Below are 19,545 nucleotides of genomic sequence, written 5' to 3' on the forward strand. Positions count from 1 at the left end.
CAGAGAGAGAGAGAGAGAGAGAGAGAGAGGCAGAGGGAGAAGCAGGTTCCATGCACCGGGAGCCCGATGTGGGATTCGATCCCGGGTCTCCAGGATCACGCCCTGGGCCAAAGGCAGGCGCCAAACCACTGCGCCACCCAGGGATCCCTTCTTTGCCAATTTGAATGCTATTTATTTCTTTTGGTTGCCTGATTGCTGAGGTTAGGACTTCTAGTACTATGTTGAATAGCAGTGGTGAGAGTGGACATCCCTGTCGTGTTCCTGATCTTAGGGGAAAGGCTCCCAGTGTTTCCCCATTGAGAATTATATTTGCTGTGGGCTTTTTGTAGATGGCTTTTAAGATGCTGAGGAATGTCCCCTCTATCCATGACCTTGCACCTAAAGGAGCTGGAGAAGGAACAGCAAATAAAACCTTCACCCAGCAGAAGAAGAGAGTTTATAAAGATTCAAGCAGAACTCAGTGAAATAGAGACCAGAAGAACTGTGGAACAGATTGACAAAACCAGGAGTTGGTTCTTTGAAAGAATTAATAAGATACAGAAACCATTAGCCAGCCTTATTAAATAGAAGAGAGAAAAAACTCAAATTAATAAAATCATGAATGAGAAAGGAGAGATCACCACCAATACCAAGGAAATACAAACGATTTAAAAACTTATTATGAACAGCTATACGCCAATAAATTAGGCAATCTAGAAAAAATGGACGCATTTCTGGAAAACCACAAACTACCAAAACTGGAACAGGAAGAAATAGAAAACCTGAACAGGCTGATAACCAGGGAGGAAATTGAAGCAGTCATCAAAAACCTCCCAGGACACAAAAGTCCAGGGCCAGATGGCTTCCCAGGGGAATTCTATCAAACGTTTAAAGAAGAAACCATACCTATTCTACTAAAGCTGTTCAGAAATATAGAAAGAGATGGAGTACTTCCAAACTCGTTCTATGAGGCCAGCATCACCTTAATTCCCAAACCAGACAAAGACCCCACCAAAAAGGAGAATTATAGACCAATATTCCTGATGAACATGGATGCAAAAATTCTCAACAAGATACTAGCCAATAGGATCCAACAGTACATTAAGAAGATGATTCACCATGACCAAGTGGGATTTAACCCAGGATGCAAGGCTGGTTCAACACTCGTAAAGCAATCAGTGTGATAGATCATAGATCATATCAACAAGAGAAAAAACAAGAACCATGTGATCCTCTCAATAGATGCAGAGAAAGCATTTGACAAAATACAGCCTCCATACCTGAGCATTTAATGTATTTAAAGAGCTGTTAGGAGGGGAGCAGTACCTGAAACACGGCAAGTTGACCCGAATGCTGATTTTTTTACTTTGTCAAAGGATGAAGACCCTCAGACAGGCAGAGATGTGTCCTCCTCACAGCCCAGAGCAGTGCAGGAGGTGCTCAGGTCCCATGGGAAGGAGGCAGGTGAAGGGCCACAGTGTCTGGTGACCCTGATGATAATGGCATGTGGCAGGGTTAGCGTATTTACAGTCAAACTGCAGAAATGGTAGGTGAGGCATTGATCGGTACAGCACAGTGTGAAATGTTGAATTCTTGACATTGTAAAATGATTGTGAAAACATCATCTTTCATAGCATGGAGTCAATAGCTGATTTTAAATTGATCAACCGAGAAACATCAGTGATGCTCTTTGAATTGATGATGCTTGCTCAGAAACTAAGAAACAAATCGGTGAATGTGACTTTCTGGAGACTGTGTCTGTGGCAGGGCCAGGAAGATGTAATATTTACTCTCAGATTCCCACAGCTGCGTTATGGGTATCTCTGAACAATAACAACACAGCATATAAGTAAACAAAATATTTTAACAGAAACCTGTACGTACAGAATGTTCCCACCTCTGTCCACTGCCACTGAGACTCTGAGCCAGAGTAGACTAGCCTCTGGAAGCTCTGCTCTCTTCAGAAGAGGACCTAGTTTTTCTCTTGGGCTGGCTCTGCAGGCTGGAAGCATGCAGATGGACCCGGTTTGTGCATGTCTGGGGACAGAAGTGCCCCTGCCATCACATGCCTGCCCGTCAGGCCCCACTCTCTTTGTGTCTTCAGAGCCGGTGCTTGGACACAGGCGGCGTGAACCCAGCATCACTCATGCTGGGGGAAGGGTTGGGGCGTCGACTGTCCTGGCAGATGTGGGACATGGAGACCAATGTGGGGCAGCCTTGCCACTGGGCCCCAAGTATTTACTGTCTTAAGAAACTTGTTGACACCATCACCCGTCCTCCCTCCCATTTTGTCATCGTAAAAATAGGAAAGCATTTCTCTGATTCCAAGCAATGTTTAACCGAAAAGAATGTCATCCACTGCTGGTGGAAATGTGAAGTATCCCAGCCGCCATGGGAAACAGTTTGGAAGCTCATCAGGCAATGCAGCCCAGGGTGACCACATTCCCCAGCACCTCCACTGCTGGGCAAGCTCATGTCCACACGGAAACTGCTACGCCGACACCACAGCAGCCCAGACACATGTCTGTCGGCTTGAAGAACAGACACACAGGTCATGGCAAGTCTGCACGTGGAATATTACTCACCATGAGAAGGAACGGGCCCTGACCCAGGCTGCAGTGTGGACGAACCTTGAACATTACGCTACGTGAAAGAAGTCAGACTCAAAAGATCACATGTTATGTGATTCTGTTCGTATGAATGTCCAGGAGAGCCAGAGCAATAAAGATGGAAGGTCGGTTAGTGGTTGCCAGGGCCTGGGGGAAGCAGAAAGGATGTGCCAGTAAATAGGTCCACTTTTATCTCAGGGCTTGAAAACGTTCCATCACTTGACTGTGGGGATAGTTGCACAGCCCAATGAGTGTACAAAAAACATGGAATTGTACACTTTAAACAGGTGAATTCCGTGGTATCACAATAAAGCTGTTAAAGTGCAGAAATCAAAACACACACATACACACACAGACACAGACATATACACATAAGCAAGTGTGTGACACCCGGATAGGAGGAAACGGCAGGCTTTGGGCATGGCCCTTGGCCCTGGTGTCCACTGCCAGTCATTCTCCAGGTATTCACACAAGTGTTCTCCCCGGTGATCTCCCAAGTGTTCTCCCAGGTGATTGCCCAGGTGTTGTCACAGGTGTTCTCCCAAGTGTTCTCCCACGTGATCCCTCAGGTGTTCTTCCAGGTGATCTCTCAGATGTTCTCCTAGGTGATCTCCCAGGTATTGTCACGGGTGATCTCCCAGGTGATCTCTCAGGTGACCTCTTGGATGTTGTCACAGGTGATCTCTCAGGTGTTCTCCTAGGTGGTCTCCCAGGTGATCTCTCGGATGTTGTCACAGGTGATCTCCCAGGTGATCTCTCAGGTGACCTCTTGGATGTTGTCACAGGTGATCTCTCAGGTGTTCTCCTAGGTGGTCTCCCAGGTGATCTCTCGGATGTTGTCACAGGTGATCTCCCAGGTGATCTCCCAAGTGTTCTCCCACATGATCCCCCAGGTGTTCTCCCAGGTGATCTCTCAGGTGTTCTCCTTGGTGATCTCCCAGGTGTTATCACAGGTGATCTCCCAGGTGTTCTCCTAGGTAATCTCCCAGGTGTTGTCACAGGTGATCTCCTAAGTGTTCTCCCAGGTGATTTTCCATGTGATCGCTCAGCTAATCCCCCAGGTGTTCTTCTAGGCGATCCCCTATTTGATCTCTCATGTGTTCTCAAAGATGTTTTGCTCTCTTCCTGTTTCTTATTTGGGTCAGATGATAACTGCTCTGGAGATGGGAGTGCCAGGTGAAAACCATTCAGAGGCTGAGGTCTCGTATGGCCCTGGGGCATCCTGCAGACTGCGTGCTTACTTTTGTGTGGCCTCCTGTTTTCTGTGCAGACACACAGGGGTGATGTTCTAGGAGGGTCCGGAGCCAGCTTGGCAACAGCTTGGATCCTTGTCTTCACCAGGGTCCAGGGACTTTCAGTCTTCCAGACATTTCCATAGTACCTCACCTTAGTTTCCTGCATTAAAAAAAAAAAAAAAAAATCTCAGCATATTCTTGCTGTCTATGTTTCTGTTACATTCCTTACCCTCCTCCCCTTACTGTAATCTCCTAGAAATTCTTACACAACTAGTGGAAACAAAGCATACAAGAGCAGAAGACTTTGGGCAGCAGAGCCGTGCTGGAAGGTGTGGGGGAAGCACAAACCCTATAGTTTCATTATTTACCTGCTGCAAGTGGGTCTTCCAGCCAGAAATTCCCATTATTCAAGGGCACCCCAGATGCTGCTCACGCTGTGGGGGAAGTGGAGAGCTCCAGGGCAGGTGTGCCTCGATGACAGACTGCCCAAGGGATGGGGCGGGGGGCAGACCCACACGTGTGGCTGGAGTGCCCCAAATGCACAAGGCCAGGCAGGTGGCCCCTGAGAGGGTCCGCCCCCACCAGACCCACAACCATTTCAGCAAGGGGAAGTGGCCAGCATGGATAGATTTGCAGAGTTTCCAAAAGAGATTTTTTTTTTTTAAAGATTTATTTATTTATTTATTTATTTATTTATTTATTTATTTATGATAGACACAGAGAGAGAGAGAGAGAGAGAGAGAGAGACAGGCAGAGGGAGAAGCAGGCTCCACCGGGAGCCCGACACGGGACTCGATCCCGGGACTCCAGGATCGCACCCTGGGCCAAAGGCAGGCTCCAAACTGCTGAGCCACCCAGGGATACCCCCCAAAAGGGTTTAAAAGAAATTTGAAATCACTTTATTTTTAAATGGCATCCAGTAACTGAAAATTTAGAGCAGTCTGTATCTCAGGATCACTTTCGACTGAGGGCCCAGACTGAGACTTCAGGGTAGCACTCAGCACAGGATGTTGTCTTCACTGGGGCCACGGCCAGAGTCACAGCACCTTTGGATGCCGATGCCAAAGATCTGTGTGTTTTTATGACAGTGGTGGCTGATGGTGGGAAAGTGTCTCCCACTCCCAGGCTCAGAATATTACAGCTTCCTGACAAATGGACACGACAGTCAGGGCAGCAGCACTTTTCCCTGGTGGGTAACTGCAAGGTCACGGAAAGGCTAATGGCCAGCAAGGCCATGGGTGTAGAACTGGTGGGAGCACAGCCCTTGTCTGGTGCAGTTCAGGCACAGAGAATCCCAGCAGGCCCCCTGGGGGCTAGGGACCCTCATTCAGGGCATCAGCTGTCTTTGCTTGAGTCTGTTGGTCTGTTGAGAACAATACGAATAGCAGTTGGAGCAGCCAGCACAGTTCACCATGGTGAGCCTCCTCTGCGGTCCTTTCCCGCCGAGTGACTGCTCAGAGAGGGACGCTCATGACCACTGGTGGCTCTGGCTGGTCCAGCCTTCAGGATAATCTGCAGATAATCTGAGTAATGGTCCCTCCAGTCTTCCTGCAAGGGAAGGAAAAGGAAAGTCTCTTTTTCTGCTAATGCAGAAGCTCCTGATCCTGAGGACACTGTGTGTGCCTTGGTATTGTTTTCCTCAGAGCATTAAGGCTGGGAAACAACAGCTTGTATCTCACATCTTTGGGACCGCAAAAGGCCTGGGTGTGGCTGCATGAACCCTCTCTACCGTGAGGTCTCCATGGGAGACCTGGTGGATGGGCTGGGCTGCAGGCCCCAGGTGCATGCCTCACATGTCGTGTGCCTGCAGGGGTGCAGGGAGGTCATGCTGTGGTTGGGCAGCCCCCAGAGCACCTTTGTGCTGTCTCTTCAGCAGTGGCCATCGGGCTCTGATGTGTTGGCTCAGGTTGGACCAGGTGGAATCCACAGGCTCTGTCCTTGCCTGCTCACCACTGGACGGCTCAGACCCCAAGGGGAGACAGTGGGCTCGCCTCTCAGTGGCAGGAAGTGGGAGGAATCCACGACTGTCTGTTGGGTGTTTGGCAGGTCTTTGACAGCTGAAGTGCATAATCAGGACTCCTTAATCCCTACCCAGGTGGTCATTTTATTCTTGTATTTACTGGTCTGTTAATTTGAGCAAACATTTATAGGATGCCTACTATTTGCCAGACTAGCAGGCTGTTTCAGCTGCTGGAGAAGAAAGGAAGGAGGCCCAGTCATGTCTCCAGTTCCCCAGGGAGGAGGGAGGAGACAAGCCAGTGGGCCATGGGGCTGGAGGCTGTAGCTGGAGGGTGGAGGTGTGGCTGAGGATCTCTGCTGCATCCCAGTGAGGACTGGTGGCTGGCTCTGCTATCATCCTCGGGGGTCATACCAGCCTCCTTCCCTGGATGTGGGAAGAGATCTAGACATCTCCAGGAGCCGTGGCCATGAGATGCTGGGAGTGCAAATGCTGGTCGCAGCAAGCCGCCCACAGTAAGTGTATGGAGTTCTAGCCTCAGCCAGGTGGGGCACAGAAGGCAGAGTCTCCTTGTTCACACCACCTCCTCTGCTGAGACTTCACAGCGTTTATAATTCATCCCCTGTTTCTCAGGATGGACAGGGCAAGTAGTAGCCACAGGAAGCATGCTTTTGAACCTCCTGTACACAGGCACATGAACGCAGGCACATGCCCAGCCCCTCATCTCCTGCCTCCTGCATGAGGCTGGCAGAGGGTTGCTCTAGAACAGTGTGTCCTCCTGGAGGGTTGGTGTGCTTTTTTCTCAAGTAAATTCTGAGAAGTGTGCGTTTGGCCATGTTTCCACTTGTACCTTGGCTACCAGGGACCTTGGAGCTCAATTGATCACTGACTCGCATATGTTGAGGCTGGATAGATCTAATTTTCCTTTTCATTATATTTTGAAATTTTAATTTCCACGTGAACGGCTTTATTTTTTTAAGATATATATATATATATATATATTTTAAAGATTTTATTTATTTATTCATGAATGACAGAGAGAGAGAGACAGACAGACAGAGGGAGAAGCAGGCTCCATGCAGGAAGCCCGATGTGGGACTTGATCCCGGGTCTCCAGGATCACACTCCGGGCTGCAGGCGGCGCTAAACCGCTGCGCCACCGGGACTGCCCAAGATATATATTTTTTTATTTGAGAGAAAGCATGTGTCACAAGCATCAGAAGAAAAGAGAATCCCAAGCAGACCCCTTGCTGAGCACGGAGCCCAACATGGGACTTGATCCCATGACCCTGAGATCATGACCTGACCCGAAACCAAGAATTGGACACTTCACTGACTGTACCACCCAGGCGCCCCATGAACCGCTTGATTTTACTCTTGTGTTTTACCTACCCCTATTACCTCTTGGAAGAAATCTGAAATGTGTATTAAATAGTTCTTCCTGGCCATGGTCGCCCGGATGCAGAGAAGGCAGGCATCCAGGCAACTCAGCATGGAGTTTTCAGGCTGACTCTTGTCTGCACTAAGAGAAGCTGCTTATAACTTGACTTAGAAATCCAGTTTTGTCTGTTTTTATGGAGTTTTCTATCTAATATCAAGTGATAAAATATTAAAAAATATATTAACATATTAAAAACATATTAAAAAATATATTCAAAAAACCTATATTCAGGATAATAGAATATTTTAGTCATGAAAGTGATGTTTTTGGGGGAATAGACTCTTATGTTGCTATGATAAGCTGTGCTGGCTACCAGGATCTGGACCCACGTCAGTGTGCTGAGCCGGAGTGACTGTGTAAATTCTCCCACGATGTTGCCTTCCACAAGTGGAGCTCCCGAGTTGGGGAGGACCCACTAGCGCTGTGTGGACATGGTACATCTGAGCATGTCCAGAGAGAACACCCAAGGCTCACGGGCAAACTGTCAGTAGGGCTCTCATCCACAGGCTCCTCTCCTCTCTCCTCCACGCCCCTCTTCCTGAGGTTGTACTGGGTGCTGTGCATGGGGTGAGCGGCCGCCATGCTGGGTGCTGTGTGCAAGGTCAGTGACCTCTGAGCTGGGTGCTGGGTGCTATGTGTGAGGTCAGTGGCCTCTGTACTGGGTGCTGTGTGCTTGGTGCTTGTGAGAGGTCAGTGGCCTCCATGCTGTATGCTAGGTGCTTACATGAGGTTGGTGGCCTCCACGCTGTGTGCTGTGTGTTGAGTGCTTGTGTGGGGTCGGCAGCCTCCATGCTGGGTGCTGTGTGCTGGGTGCTTGTGCGAGGTCAACGGCCTCTGTGCTGTGTGCTGGGTACTTGTGTGAGGTCAGCAACCTCCGTGCTGGGTGCCGTGTGCTGGGTGCTTGTATGAGGTCGGCAGCCTCCATGCTGGGTGCTGTGTGCTGGGTGCTTGTGCGAGGTTGGCAGCCTCTGTGCTGGGGTACTGGAGGGAAGCAAACAAGATCCGGCTCTCAGAGGGGAGGTGGCTGAGAGCCACCGCAGAGTTTGTGGTGCTGGGGTCTGCACCTCCTGTAGTGTCTCTCAGGGCACACACAGCCCCGTTCCTGGGCACCCCAGAGTGTCCTGACGGGGCAGGGGCCCCCTCAGGAGGCTGAACACCCCCTGGCGGCAGCGAAGTGTGGGCGTCCACATGTGGGGGCTCCCTCTCTGGGGGTTTGTGGCCCGGGAAGTGCTGCCCGTGGAGGCTCAGGACTGTGGCCTCAGGATCAGCCTCGGGCTTCCGGCCCTGTGCCTGGTTCCTGAGGTGGGAACCGAGTTTGCTCTTTCCAGGTCTTTAGTTCCCCACGTTTTAAGGGCTGCCTTTACTTCTGTTGGTAAATGAGGTGCTTGGGGATGGAGTCCGGGTCCTGACGTTCTGCCCTTGTCACAGTTGCGGGTGCAGAGTGTATGCCCCAGACACAGTTGGTCGGAAAAAGACTCATGAAAATGATCCTAATGTAGTTCTTAAAATGAAACCAATGTTTACCCTTCTTTTACCTGGTGGTCATTTATTCATTCATCCATTCACTCAACAATTCAGCACCTACTGTATACTGGAACAGCTTTACTCTCCTATGTCAATGTCTCCATGTGCTGAGAAAGGACATGCTTTTCCTCAGGGACAGAAAGGCAGGGAAATGACCTCTGGCCTTTGGGGTAAGTAGTCAGCATGGAGGAAGATGGATGGTTGGGGTGGGACAGCTGAGAGCTGGGATGTCATCCCTGCCCTGCGGTGGGGCCCCAGGCAGGGGCTCAGGATGACCCCTCGTTCTCAGCCTTTTTGGTCCAGAGAGGCCCCCAACTGTAGGGGGCAGAGGACGTGGCTGGGGGTGCCACCCGCTGGGCCCCCCTCCTGGTCCTCGTGGCCTGTCAGTGCCAGCTCGCTGCGGCCCTGCCGTCTCGCCAGTGGGCTTGTGTCTGGGGCCAGCAGGGTGGGGCGGATGCGGCCCAGTCCGTGTTCACACTGCGTGTCCACGGTGTCAGGTGTCTCATCTTTTCCTTCTCTCTTTGAGGAATGTCAGCTACTATTGCTCATGTTCTGAGGTTCTTTGGAGACTAAACAGGAACAAAACCCTAGTTCTCTATTTTCCACCAGCGATCATCTCCTATGAGACTTTCAAACAAGTTTCCTTTCTCCTTTTAAGAAACACAGGAACTTGCAGCTAAATATCTCATTTGCTGCAAAAAAAATTCTGAAGGGCAGCATGGTCAGCCCTGATTCCCATCATAAAGATGTCAGCTGAAAGTACACAACGTCGGGCTGGTTTTAAGGTTAAACATTTGTGAATGCTGCACAAGTGGTCAGTTCCCAAAGCAGAACCGGGAAGGAAGACCGAAAGCGCTTGTTTGGAGCCTGCCAGGTGTGCGGTGATGGCCTTGTTGGGTCAGCTTGGCAGATGGAGCCCTGTGTCTGCCCTCTTGCCCTCACCGCCTGCCGCCTCTCTGCATGTGTTGGCGAACCTTGCCATCCCCTCTGGTGCCCGTGGAACGGTCACCCAGCCTGCACGTGCACGTGACCTTTCCCATCTGCCAGGAGCCTTCTGAAAGTCTCCTTTTTGACATTTAACACCTGACTTGAGGTTGACTCAGATTCACATGCATCTTAGCAGGTTGGCCGTGTTTTTACGTGCTCCATGCGTGGACATAGTGTGTCTGGAACACTGTAATGTTGAGGTGGCTCTACAAGAAACATTCATTGTTATTTCTCTCTCTTCACCACTAAGAGCCCTTGATGATTCCCCAAAGGAAAAAACTCTGGATTCTTTTAAATTAAAAGCTTCTTGGGGGATCCCTGGGTGGCTCAGCGGTTTAGTGCCTGCCTTGGGCCTAGGGCCTGATCCTGGAGTCCCGGGATCGAGTCCCACATCGGGCTCTTGCATGGAGCCTGCCTCTCCCTCTGCCTGTGTCTCTGCCTCTCTCTCTCTCTGTGTCTCTCATGAATAAATAAATAAAAATCTTAAAAAAATAGATTAATTAAAAGCTTCTTGGAGCTGGAGGAGCCTTGGAGAGCTAGTGTGTCCTCCTGCCCTTGCCATCCTGGACAGTTGGCTCTCATCCCAGCTGCGGGCAGGAGGGACCCATGCGCTGCCCTGGGGTGTGTGACTGACATTACATGCAAGTCCAGAAAGCTTCAGCGACACGGAGCTAACCCTGCCTCCTGAGGCCCTGGCGTGCCCACTCGCAAACTGGCACCTTTTAAATGAGCTGGCTTCCCGCAAGTGCGCTGTAGTGTCTGCTTCCGGGGAGTTCCGCAGCAGAGGGTGTGTGTGCCGCGTGTTCTGGTGCTGAGCTCCGACGGACGTGCTCTGGTTCGGGGTTGGTTTCTGTTGCTTCTTCCGTTTTGACAAGACTGAGGCAGTTTGGTCCTTCGTGCTGCTCCAGGCGTTACCGGCCGTGCCCAGGCTGTTGTTGGCATGGGACCGGGCCCTGGGAGCCGCCCCATCTCCTGAGCCCTGGGCTGCCCGCGGGGGTCCCCACCGGCCGCAGGGACCGGAGGCCCCTGACAGGCAGGAGGGTGTCCGAGGCTTTCCTTCCTCAGAGGTGTCTCCAGGCGTCCGCGAGGTCCCGGCGTTGATACTGTTCTCTAGACAGACCCAGGGCCGCACGCGGAGTTGTGTTGTTGCAGGGCCGTGGGCTTGCCCGTGCCGCTGCCGAGGTCCTTCCGTGTGGGGAGGGGCCGCGGAGGGAGCCCTTTGACCTGCAGCAGCGTCCCCTTGGGATTACTTCTGGCTGGCCAATCTTCCGTACTTTAGACCAGGAGGAGCGCCTGGGGCTCAGGTCGCGATCCCGGCCCGACCTGGGGAGTGAGTCCTGCATTGGGCTCCCTGCCCAGAGGAGGGTCTCCCCCTCCCCCTGCTTCTTGTGCTCTCTCTCTCTCTCTCTCTCTCCGTCAAATAAATAAATACAATCTTAGAAAAAAACCCCAAACAGGTGGAGTTTATAGTTTTCTCAATAAAAAACAGTCCTTCTCCCTCATTATTGCCCCAACTGTCAAATCAGATTCAGAATGAAAATCGACCCAGGGAATGAATGGATAAGCAGCAGATCCATCCTCAGTCTTGACAGGGAGGAAGATCCTGACACCTGCTACAACACCCGTGGGCCTTGAGGGCATCCCTGGGAGGACAAATACTGATGAGCCCGCACCCGAGTTACCTAGAAGAGCCAGGTCACAGACACACGGCGCGGGGCAGGGACGACATGTCTCGTGAAGGCGGAGCTTCAGTTTTGCAGGATGAGAAAGTTGCAGAGACTGGTCGCACAGCAGTGTAAATATGCTCAATGCTACTAAACTCTACACTTAAAGGTGGTTAAGACGACAAATTTTAGGGTATAAGCATCATCCTATAATTTAAACAGTAAAGAAATTAATTTAGCAGATTAAAGAAATTAAGGGGGCTACTGTGAACAAAACAAAACAAATAATCCTAATTGGTAGGCTGATGGATTCCTACTTTTATCAGTTGGTTTTGGAGGTTGTATGTTAGCTTGTGTTCCAATACCAGGGGTGGCACCATCTGTGGCATCTCAACTTGTGGTGGCAGAGAACCAGGATTATGAAGAGCTAGGAGTGTGCAAGAGGGAGAGCAGGTGCATTGCTGTGAAATAAGTTCATTATTCGGAAATGTGCCTGTGATCAGCAAGGGAACTAGATAATTCTGTTCTGCTAACTTGATGGTGTATCGACATTTGCTTTTTAGGTGAAGCCAAAAATCTTCCGACTTACCCGGGGCCGAACAAGATGCGAGATTGCTACTGCACCGTGAACCTTGACCGGGAGGAAGTTTTCAGGACCAAAATCGTGGAGAAGTCGCTCTGGTAATGTCTGTGTAGCTTTCTTGATAAGTGTTCCTCATGTGGAGAGCACTGTGAACATGGGTGCTGTTTGCCACCGTCCGTGGGGTGTGTCCACCTTGGCAGTGGAATGACCCTTTTCCCAGGTGCCTGCTCCTGGGGCACACGTGGGCACCTTCTAGTCACATGAGCGGCAAGGCCTGTGCCATGCACAGTGCAAGTCAAGCACTTTGAGAAGCTGAATGTTTGGAAGGTTTTTGTTTTGTTTCTTTTTTAACACCTTCCTTTAGATGTTCTAGGAAGGACACATCTGAGATGGGCGTGGAGGTAAATACTCAGTGAGGAAAGGGGCCTGGACCGTGTTCACTGACCAGAGGAGGTCTGCAGAAGGAGCAGCACCTAATGGGCCCTCAGATTGAGGAATTTGCCAGACAGTGGGATCAGCTATGAAGGGCACTCGTCACCCAAGGGCTTGTGGAGACACAGGCATCTGCCCAGGATGTGGAGGGTGGGCCAGAATGTGCGTTTCTACCAGGCTCCCTGGGGTGAGGCCCCCAGGCCACACCCCGGGGATGGGAGGGCACCCTGCAGGTCGAGTACTTTACACAGGGGATGGATCCAGAAATGTGAGGTTAGCAGGGCAAGGGGACCGTGGTTTGCAGCCGGGTGAAGCAGCCAAGGCTATTAGTGGGGTCCTGAGTGAGTCATGTATCACCGGGCAGTTAAGAGAGTGGGGAAGGCCCCACAAAGCCCCGACTCCACCTTCAGGCTTAGGATTGTGGGTTGTGTGTGTCCATGCACACAGCTGCTCTGGATTTGAGAACATTTTTAGCAGATGAATTATATCCTTGCATATTACTCCTTTTAAGACAGCACAGCACATTCAGACCACTGACCAAAGTCAGTCTTTACAGAATTGTTAGAGGTCTCATGCCCCTGAAACGTGGGGACTGCTGTCATTCCCCATGTGCATGGTGGCCGCCAGCACCCAGAGGCTTACCCCGGAGGCCACACAGTCGTAGTTGACGCTCCGTGTGCTCTAGATTCTCGGAAGCAGCCTGTGGAAGGAAAACGAGGAGCCTGAGACATGTCAGGAGTGGAGTCTGGCTTTGTGGCTGAGGATGAAGGTGGTGCCAGGGATGATGATGCTCCTGTGACCTCCTGGGTCACTTTTGTTGCCCCGATGGAACATAAACCCTTCTTGTGTTTACACAGTTGAAGCTGGAGCCCACAGGTCACAAAATCAGAAGGTGACCGTGGCCTCAGGGAAGCCGGGCCCTCCTCAGATCTGCTGAGCCTAGACCTCTGGGAAGAGTCTGTTTGGGAATCTCTATTCTAGGTGAGGTTGTGAACGGGGGTCACGGTCCTCAAAACATTTTAGACAAGTTTAGAAATAGAAACCATGGTTCCTGGCTTTGGCGGACCTAGAAAATGTGCTTCTGGAGCAGGAAACGGAGGCTCAGAGATCAATGAAGATAATGATGTGGTAATCCTGTCCTGTCGGAAAATCTGAGAAATAGCCAGAATCAGGTGAACTGATGTAGTGGTCCAGACTCGGCGGAATGTTCATGCTCTCCTTACAGTTTTAATTAACTTGGCTATTTTTGTTATTTATTAGTTCAGCGAATATTTATCATTTTAAGGTTTGTTTATTTGTTTTAGAGAGCACGCACGAGCACATATGTTGGGGGTGGGGGTGGCGGGGCAGAGAGAGAATCTGGAGCAGACCCTCGCTAAGCCTGGAGCCTAGTCCGATCCCACGATCCTGAGGTCATGACCCGAGCTGAAACCAAGAGTCAGACTCTCAACGAACTGAGCCACCAGGTGCCCCTCAACGAGTGTTGATTGAGTGCCTATTAACACACAGACAAGGAGAGGGTGCCGTAAAAGAAGGTTAAAACTGACGGGAAAGAAAGACTCCAAAGGAATCACTGCAGGAACTTAAAAAAGTGGGTGCATTAGGCCATTTGGTATTGAAACAAAAGCCGTGTTCACACTGGTGGATCGTGCGGGCTGGTACCCCCAACGTTCTGCTCAATGGTGTGAGGGCAAAAAGGGAAATAAACGCATCTGTAAAAGAAGTTAGCAAGGAACATTGCTGCCGCTGCTTGCTGCCAAACATTTGAAACCAAAAACTAGCTGTCTTGTGGGTTTGCAGGCCTGAATCCCCGTCTGTGGCCCACAGATCTCCGTCCGTGAACATGGGTTGCGGCAGTGCTAGACTAGTGGTTGATAATGTACACTGAGCGATGAAGTGCCAGTGGAAGCAAATCCAGATGTGCCCTTCGGTCCAGGCTTGGAAGAACCTTGCTCTGTGACCTCTGAGGAGAAGATACAGAAGGAAATGGGAGGGATGAGAGGTTTGGGGTCAGAACAGAATGGTGTTCACACATGTCTCACAAGGACTCCTGAGGTGAGGGGAAGAGGGTGGGAGCCTGGGCGAGGGTAGCTGGAAGAAGGCGGTATTGTGAGATTCCGGCCCGAGTGGCCCTGGTTGGAGGGCAGAGCCCAGGAGCAGAAGCCCCACATGGAGGCCTCTGCCAGCGTAGAGGCCCGAGGAGGAAAGCCAGGCTCCGAGGATGACTGCCAGCACGAAGGCAGTGGGCACAGAGGGAGCCATGCTGGCGATGCTGAGGGCCACCTGTGTGGGTGGGTCAGTGGTTGTTGCCTCCCCTGACATGTTCCCACTGGCCTCAACATTTCCTCTCAGGCTGGATGCTCCATTTGGCGAAGTCACTGTGGAAAAAAGCCTCCAGCTGGTCTCTGAACTCAGAGCTAGAGGGCTTGGTGGCCTGGCCGGGCACCTGGGCAGGGTCAGCCTCCAGCTCAGTGGCATCCTGGAGCCATCCTCAGACGTGGCGGGAGGCGCCAACAGGATGCGTGGCAGAGAAGGGGACGTGCATCTCCCCAACTTCTTGCCAGCAGAGGGTTGTCCCTGGGGCCCCTGGGTGGCGACCACGTGGCACGAGTGTCCCTGGCACTCAGTAGGGATCACTCGGCAGATGCCGTAGGGAAAGGCCCTAGTTTGTTCTGTTCTTCCTCTCTGTATGGAGAGCGGGGCTGGGGGCCTGCTGCTGATGGAAGACTCGTTGGGTGGGACACTTGGGAGCGCGAGCTCTTTCCTCCTGGCCTTGTCTGTGGTCCAGAAAAGTGGTTTTGGGCAAAGCTTGTTTTACTAGGAAGAATACTTCCCTGACGTTGAGAGTGAACTTTGTTCACATGTAACTTTCATGGCTTGATCGTGTCAGCACCTCAGTGGCAGCTCGGGGTCTCCTGTTTAAACCTGAGGCTCTAGGACACTGGGCTGGCAAGGACGGGGCTCAGGGCAGCTGCCCATACTGGGTGGCAGGCGCATCTGCTGAGCGCCTTCTGGGACCCCACCAGGAGGGTCTGCCTCCTGCTTCCGGAACAGGGGTGGGGAAGGTTCCATCATGGAGGAAATCACCATTCTGTCCAGAAAAAGGGGCTTACCCACGTGCCACGCACAAAAGAGGTTAACAACAAGACCTCCTGAGTGCTGGGTTAGCCCACTCATTCTCGAGAGTATTTCAGAGTGGTCTCATTATTTTTCTGTCAACATATGTGCTTATTGTGAGGAGGGCATTGCCTACCTTTTCCCACAAAATCCCCACACAATGTAAGAAGAGCTCCTGTCCTGGAGAGGAGCTGCCCCAGGCTTCCTGATCTGACCGTCAGCTTCTCTGGCAGCCACTCTGACGGGTGGGGACGCTGCCCTGGGACCCCCTCTCACGGGGTCTCATGTGTGTTGCCGTCTGGGGGGATCGCCCGACCACCTGGCCTGCAGCCCCCTCTGGTCTTCCCGCAGAGGCCGGGCTCTGGTGCCTCCTCATGTCCACACGGAATGGGGCTCTCTCTGCTGTTACCGGCAGGTCACAGACTGCATTCACAGTAGGGTTCCTTTTGTTCAAAAATTGGGATTGTTCCAAAAATGGCCTGGAATATGTGGACATAAATGTCAGTGTGGTTATTTGGCAGGGGGAGGGGTGTGGGATTATGGGGGGTATTTTTGTTCTTTTGTTAGTATGTTTTTGGTTTTGCTTTTTTACATAAAATTAAAAGTTAGACAGTAAAATAACCACTTTCTGCAGGAAAGTGAGGAGGAGCTAGCTCATCACCATGTTTATGGACAGGGGCATGATTATAGCGCCCACATCCTGTCGTTCTTGCTGAAAACGTTCCCTGAGGAAAGGTCGCTCCCAGGCAGGGTGGGTGTGCACTTCCAATCTGGAGTTGAGGGTGCGAGTGGGTCTGTGACGTGACCGCGCCTTTCTGCTCACCCTGGAAGCTGATGGTTGCTCAGAAGCCAGCCCTACAGCGTGCCAGGACCTGCCCCAACAAGGACGCCCCCGTCCTCGGGGCCCCATAGTCCTAGGGGAGGAGCCATCTGGGCCTAGACCCTGAAAGGGACAGCAAGGAGTCTGTGGTTTGGGAGGATAGATTTCAGTTTCTTGGAAGGTTTTAATAAAAACCAAGCTGTTGATGAGCAAACACTGATTTATGAAGCTGTTATGTTTGATTTATGAACACATAACAGTTTCTCCTAACATTTACTTTTATCTCTAATTTCTCCAGTTAAATTTAAAAGAAGTCTTTTGGACATAAATGCAGGCTTTAGGCCCAGACAATCCTTGCCAGCTGGAATAGGTGAATTCATGCCTCACAATCTTAGGGTGCTCCAGGCAGGGACCTGTCCCCCCAGCATCCCAGGATGCTCCAAGCGGGGACCCATCCCCCCAGCGCTCTGGGGTGCTCCAGGTGGGGGTCTGTCTCTCCATGGTCCCCTAGTGCTCTAGGAAGAATCCCAATCCTGGTGCTTTGGGAAGAGTGTGGGCAGCTCTGAGTGTGTTCCTGCCTAGTGCTGTGCCTCCCGGATGCTGAGCTGGGGCTCCTCTGGCCCTGCCTGTCAGGCCACCCTCTCAAATGTCCTCACTGTCCTTGTGGTCTGCAGTGGCCATCGTGGACTCATCGGTGCTTCATGGCCAGCACCCCAGCCCTGCGCCCTCCAGTGCAGGCAGTGACTGGTCCAGGTGACTTGTGGGCAGTGCCCAGGCAGGAACTTCTGCCCAACATGGGGACAAACTCTGTGATCCCACCTCAGATTCTCCCCTTCCTGGAGGAGGCTTAGCTACATCCCTCCTGTCCCCGCTGCAAGAGTGCAAGATGCATATCTTCAGACTGTCCTTCGTGGGATCAGAGTGGCTTTCTGTCTTCGTGGGATCAGCCTCCCTGGGGCTGCTGTGAGCAGGTCGGGTTGTGACATGAGTTGGGGCTGGCGTTCAGCACAGAGGCCGGGTATCCTGCCTCCCAGGCAGGTGCCACATCTCATTGGAAGGGCAAGGCTCTGTGGCGAAGGCTCTCGGGTGCTGGGGAGCCAGGTCACACAGGGATTTAAAGGAGGTTTGAGGGAAGTGAGAAACCAGGTTTTCTTCATGCGCTGAGAGCCTGTGGAGGTAACTGGCAACAGAGGCCTGTGTCTCTGGGGCTCCTTTCTGAGCCCACCTGCTGCACACGGACACACGGATGCTTCCGGCTCAGTGGTCCCTGTGGGCCGTGCCCACACACAGCTTCCTTGGTATTTCTTGTTCTTCTCCTATGGACGTTTCAATAGTATTTGATATAATGAAATTTTAATCCGGCTTTTATTTAGTGATTTAGCCACATTTTATTAGCTGCATTCTCAGCTGTGTGGAGATGGGCTGGTGCCCTTTTTCGAAAACCCGTCCTGCCTGCCTGGCATCCAGGTCCTGTTGGGCTGTGGGCTGGACCTGAGTCCCTCTGGGAGCCTGCACCCACGGCTTCTGGAGGCTCTACCCTCAGCCTGGCCTTCTCTGTGGCACATCTACAGCTTCCACCTTGAGGCAGGAATAGTCCTAGTGGGGCTGCTTGTTCTTGGGCACGCAGCCTCTCCAGCTACCCCCAATCTGGAGCAGCTCAGGCAGCCTGCCCGTCCACCCCCCTCCGCCCCTCCGCCCGCCCCCTTGCCCCCCTGCCCCTCTGCCTGTCCGCCCCCCTCTGCGCCCGTCCGCCCCCCTGCCTGTCCGCCCCTCCGCCCCTCCACCCAGATGTTGGGAAATGCACTTGGGCGTTTGCGACACAGCATGAAACCAGAGAAAACCAGGCGCACAGCTGTTTTCTTGTGAGCAGGCCCCATGGCCGCAGGGCTAGCAGCCTGGGTGTGGGCGGTGCACCGCGGGCCCCGCGCAAATGCTGGGAAGTGACTCACGGAGAAGGCTGCGGTTTCTCCACGGGTCCCAGAGGCGGCCCTGTCTGACCCTCGAGGCTGCACATCTGGGCTCTGGGGGGAGTGGGAGGAAGGCAGGCCATTTCCCTTGTTGGAGTTGCTTACAGATCAGCTCCGTGTCTGGTGGGAGGTGTTTTCTTTTCTCCTTGTGAGACTTCCCTGGATTTGGTGAAACCCCATTTGAGCTTCTCGCAGTAATTACAGAAGGAAAGAGCTTGTCACTCTGGCCAGCCTTGGGGGTGGATGCTGTGGCACACGTTAATTTCCTTCTGTCAGATAGCAGTATTTAAGGCGAGCCAAGTCCTCTGGGCTGCTTTTTTCTTTATTTGGAAAGAGGGTTCTGGAGCCCTCAGGCTGCAAGTGGGGCCAAGTATGTGGGGCATGAGTCATGCATCTGACTGCTGCTGACCTCGGCTGGGGACAAAGCGGGGTCTGTGCGGACAGAAAAGTGGGGTCTGTGCAGACAGATACCCCAGGTTAAGCTGCTCATGTGCAGGAGGGGGACGTTGGGGGCTGGAGCCTCTCTGAGTTCACCAGAAAGAAGATACTGTCTTGCTGGGCACATGGGGAAGGGTGGGCATGAGAGAACCCTTTAGCTTCCCTTGTCTTTGGGAACATGCTTCCAAGCCTGCTGCCTGTGAAGAGACCAGTGTGAACTTAACTGTTGACCAGGAAGGGGACGGGGTTGTCTGGATGATCTGGGGTGGAGGACACACAGGGGAGGGGCACCATTGTGGGTCCGTGTGATGTCCACCCTCCTGCCCGGAAGATGCCACCGCTGCCCAGGCAGCGTCTGCTCCCACGTGCAGGAACTCTGCTACTTTGCTGGACCACGTGCCTGTCCTTGCTGGTTGGTGACATATTACTAACAAATCGTGCTGTTTCCAGATAAAAAGATATTTCTTACATGCTGTGTATCAGTCATGTGTCTTCCAGTCTGGGACACACATTAGAAAGTTCTCAGTGGACATGAGAAGGTGGGCAGTAATAGAACACGGGCCCCAGGCGTCGCAACTGAAGTGCCCTACTCAGCACTGCACCAGTGACTTCGACTTTGCCAGTGAAAGCAGGAGGCTTGTTTGCCATCAGATTAGCCGAGTCTTTAAATGTTGGTAAGACGCGGTGTTGGTCGGGGAGTGGACTGAATGTGCGCTCGCTTTCTGGAGAGTCGCACAGTGTGATTCCTTCTGCCAAGCAGGCGTGCCCTGGGGGCCCCTCAGGGACAGGTGG

The 19,545-nt window shown here is 52.2% G+C and overlaps 1 protein-coding gene and 1 long non-coding RNA gene across 3 annotated transcripts in view; one reads left to right on the forward strand and one right to left on the reverse strand.

Moving 5' to 3' along the window:
- RASA3 (RAS p21 protein activator 3) overlaps positions 1-19,545 on the forward strand; it is a 109,089-nt gene that overhangs the window by 35,750 nt on the left and 53,794 nt on the right. For both annotated transcript variants that reach the window (XM_072782282.1, XM_072782283.1), the window contains exon 2: positions 11,960-12,077. In XM_072782282.1, the coding sequence (XP_072638383.1) occupies positions 11,960-12,077 (118 nt within the window). The remainder of the gene's footprint in view (positions 1-11,959; positions 12,078-19,545) is intronic.
- Positions 1,826-18,619, reverse strand: LOC140607776 (uncharacterized). The gene is made up of 2 exons (XR_012009679.1): positions 18,421-18,619; positions 1,826-3,983 (listed from the first exon to the last, which is right to left on the reverse strand). It is a non-coding gene; the product is annotated as an uncharacterized lncRNA (long non-coding RNA).

This window comes from Canis lupus, chromosome 17 (genome assembly GCF_048164855.1).
Source record: "Canis lupus baileyi chromosome 17, mCanLup2.hap1, whole genome shotgun sequence".
NCBI classification, from domain to species: domain Eukaryota; kingdom Metazoa; phylum Chordata; class Mammalia; order Carnivora; family Canidae; genus Canis; species Canis lupus.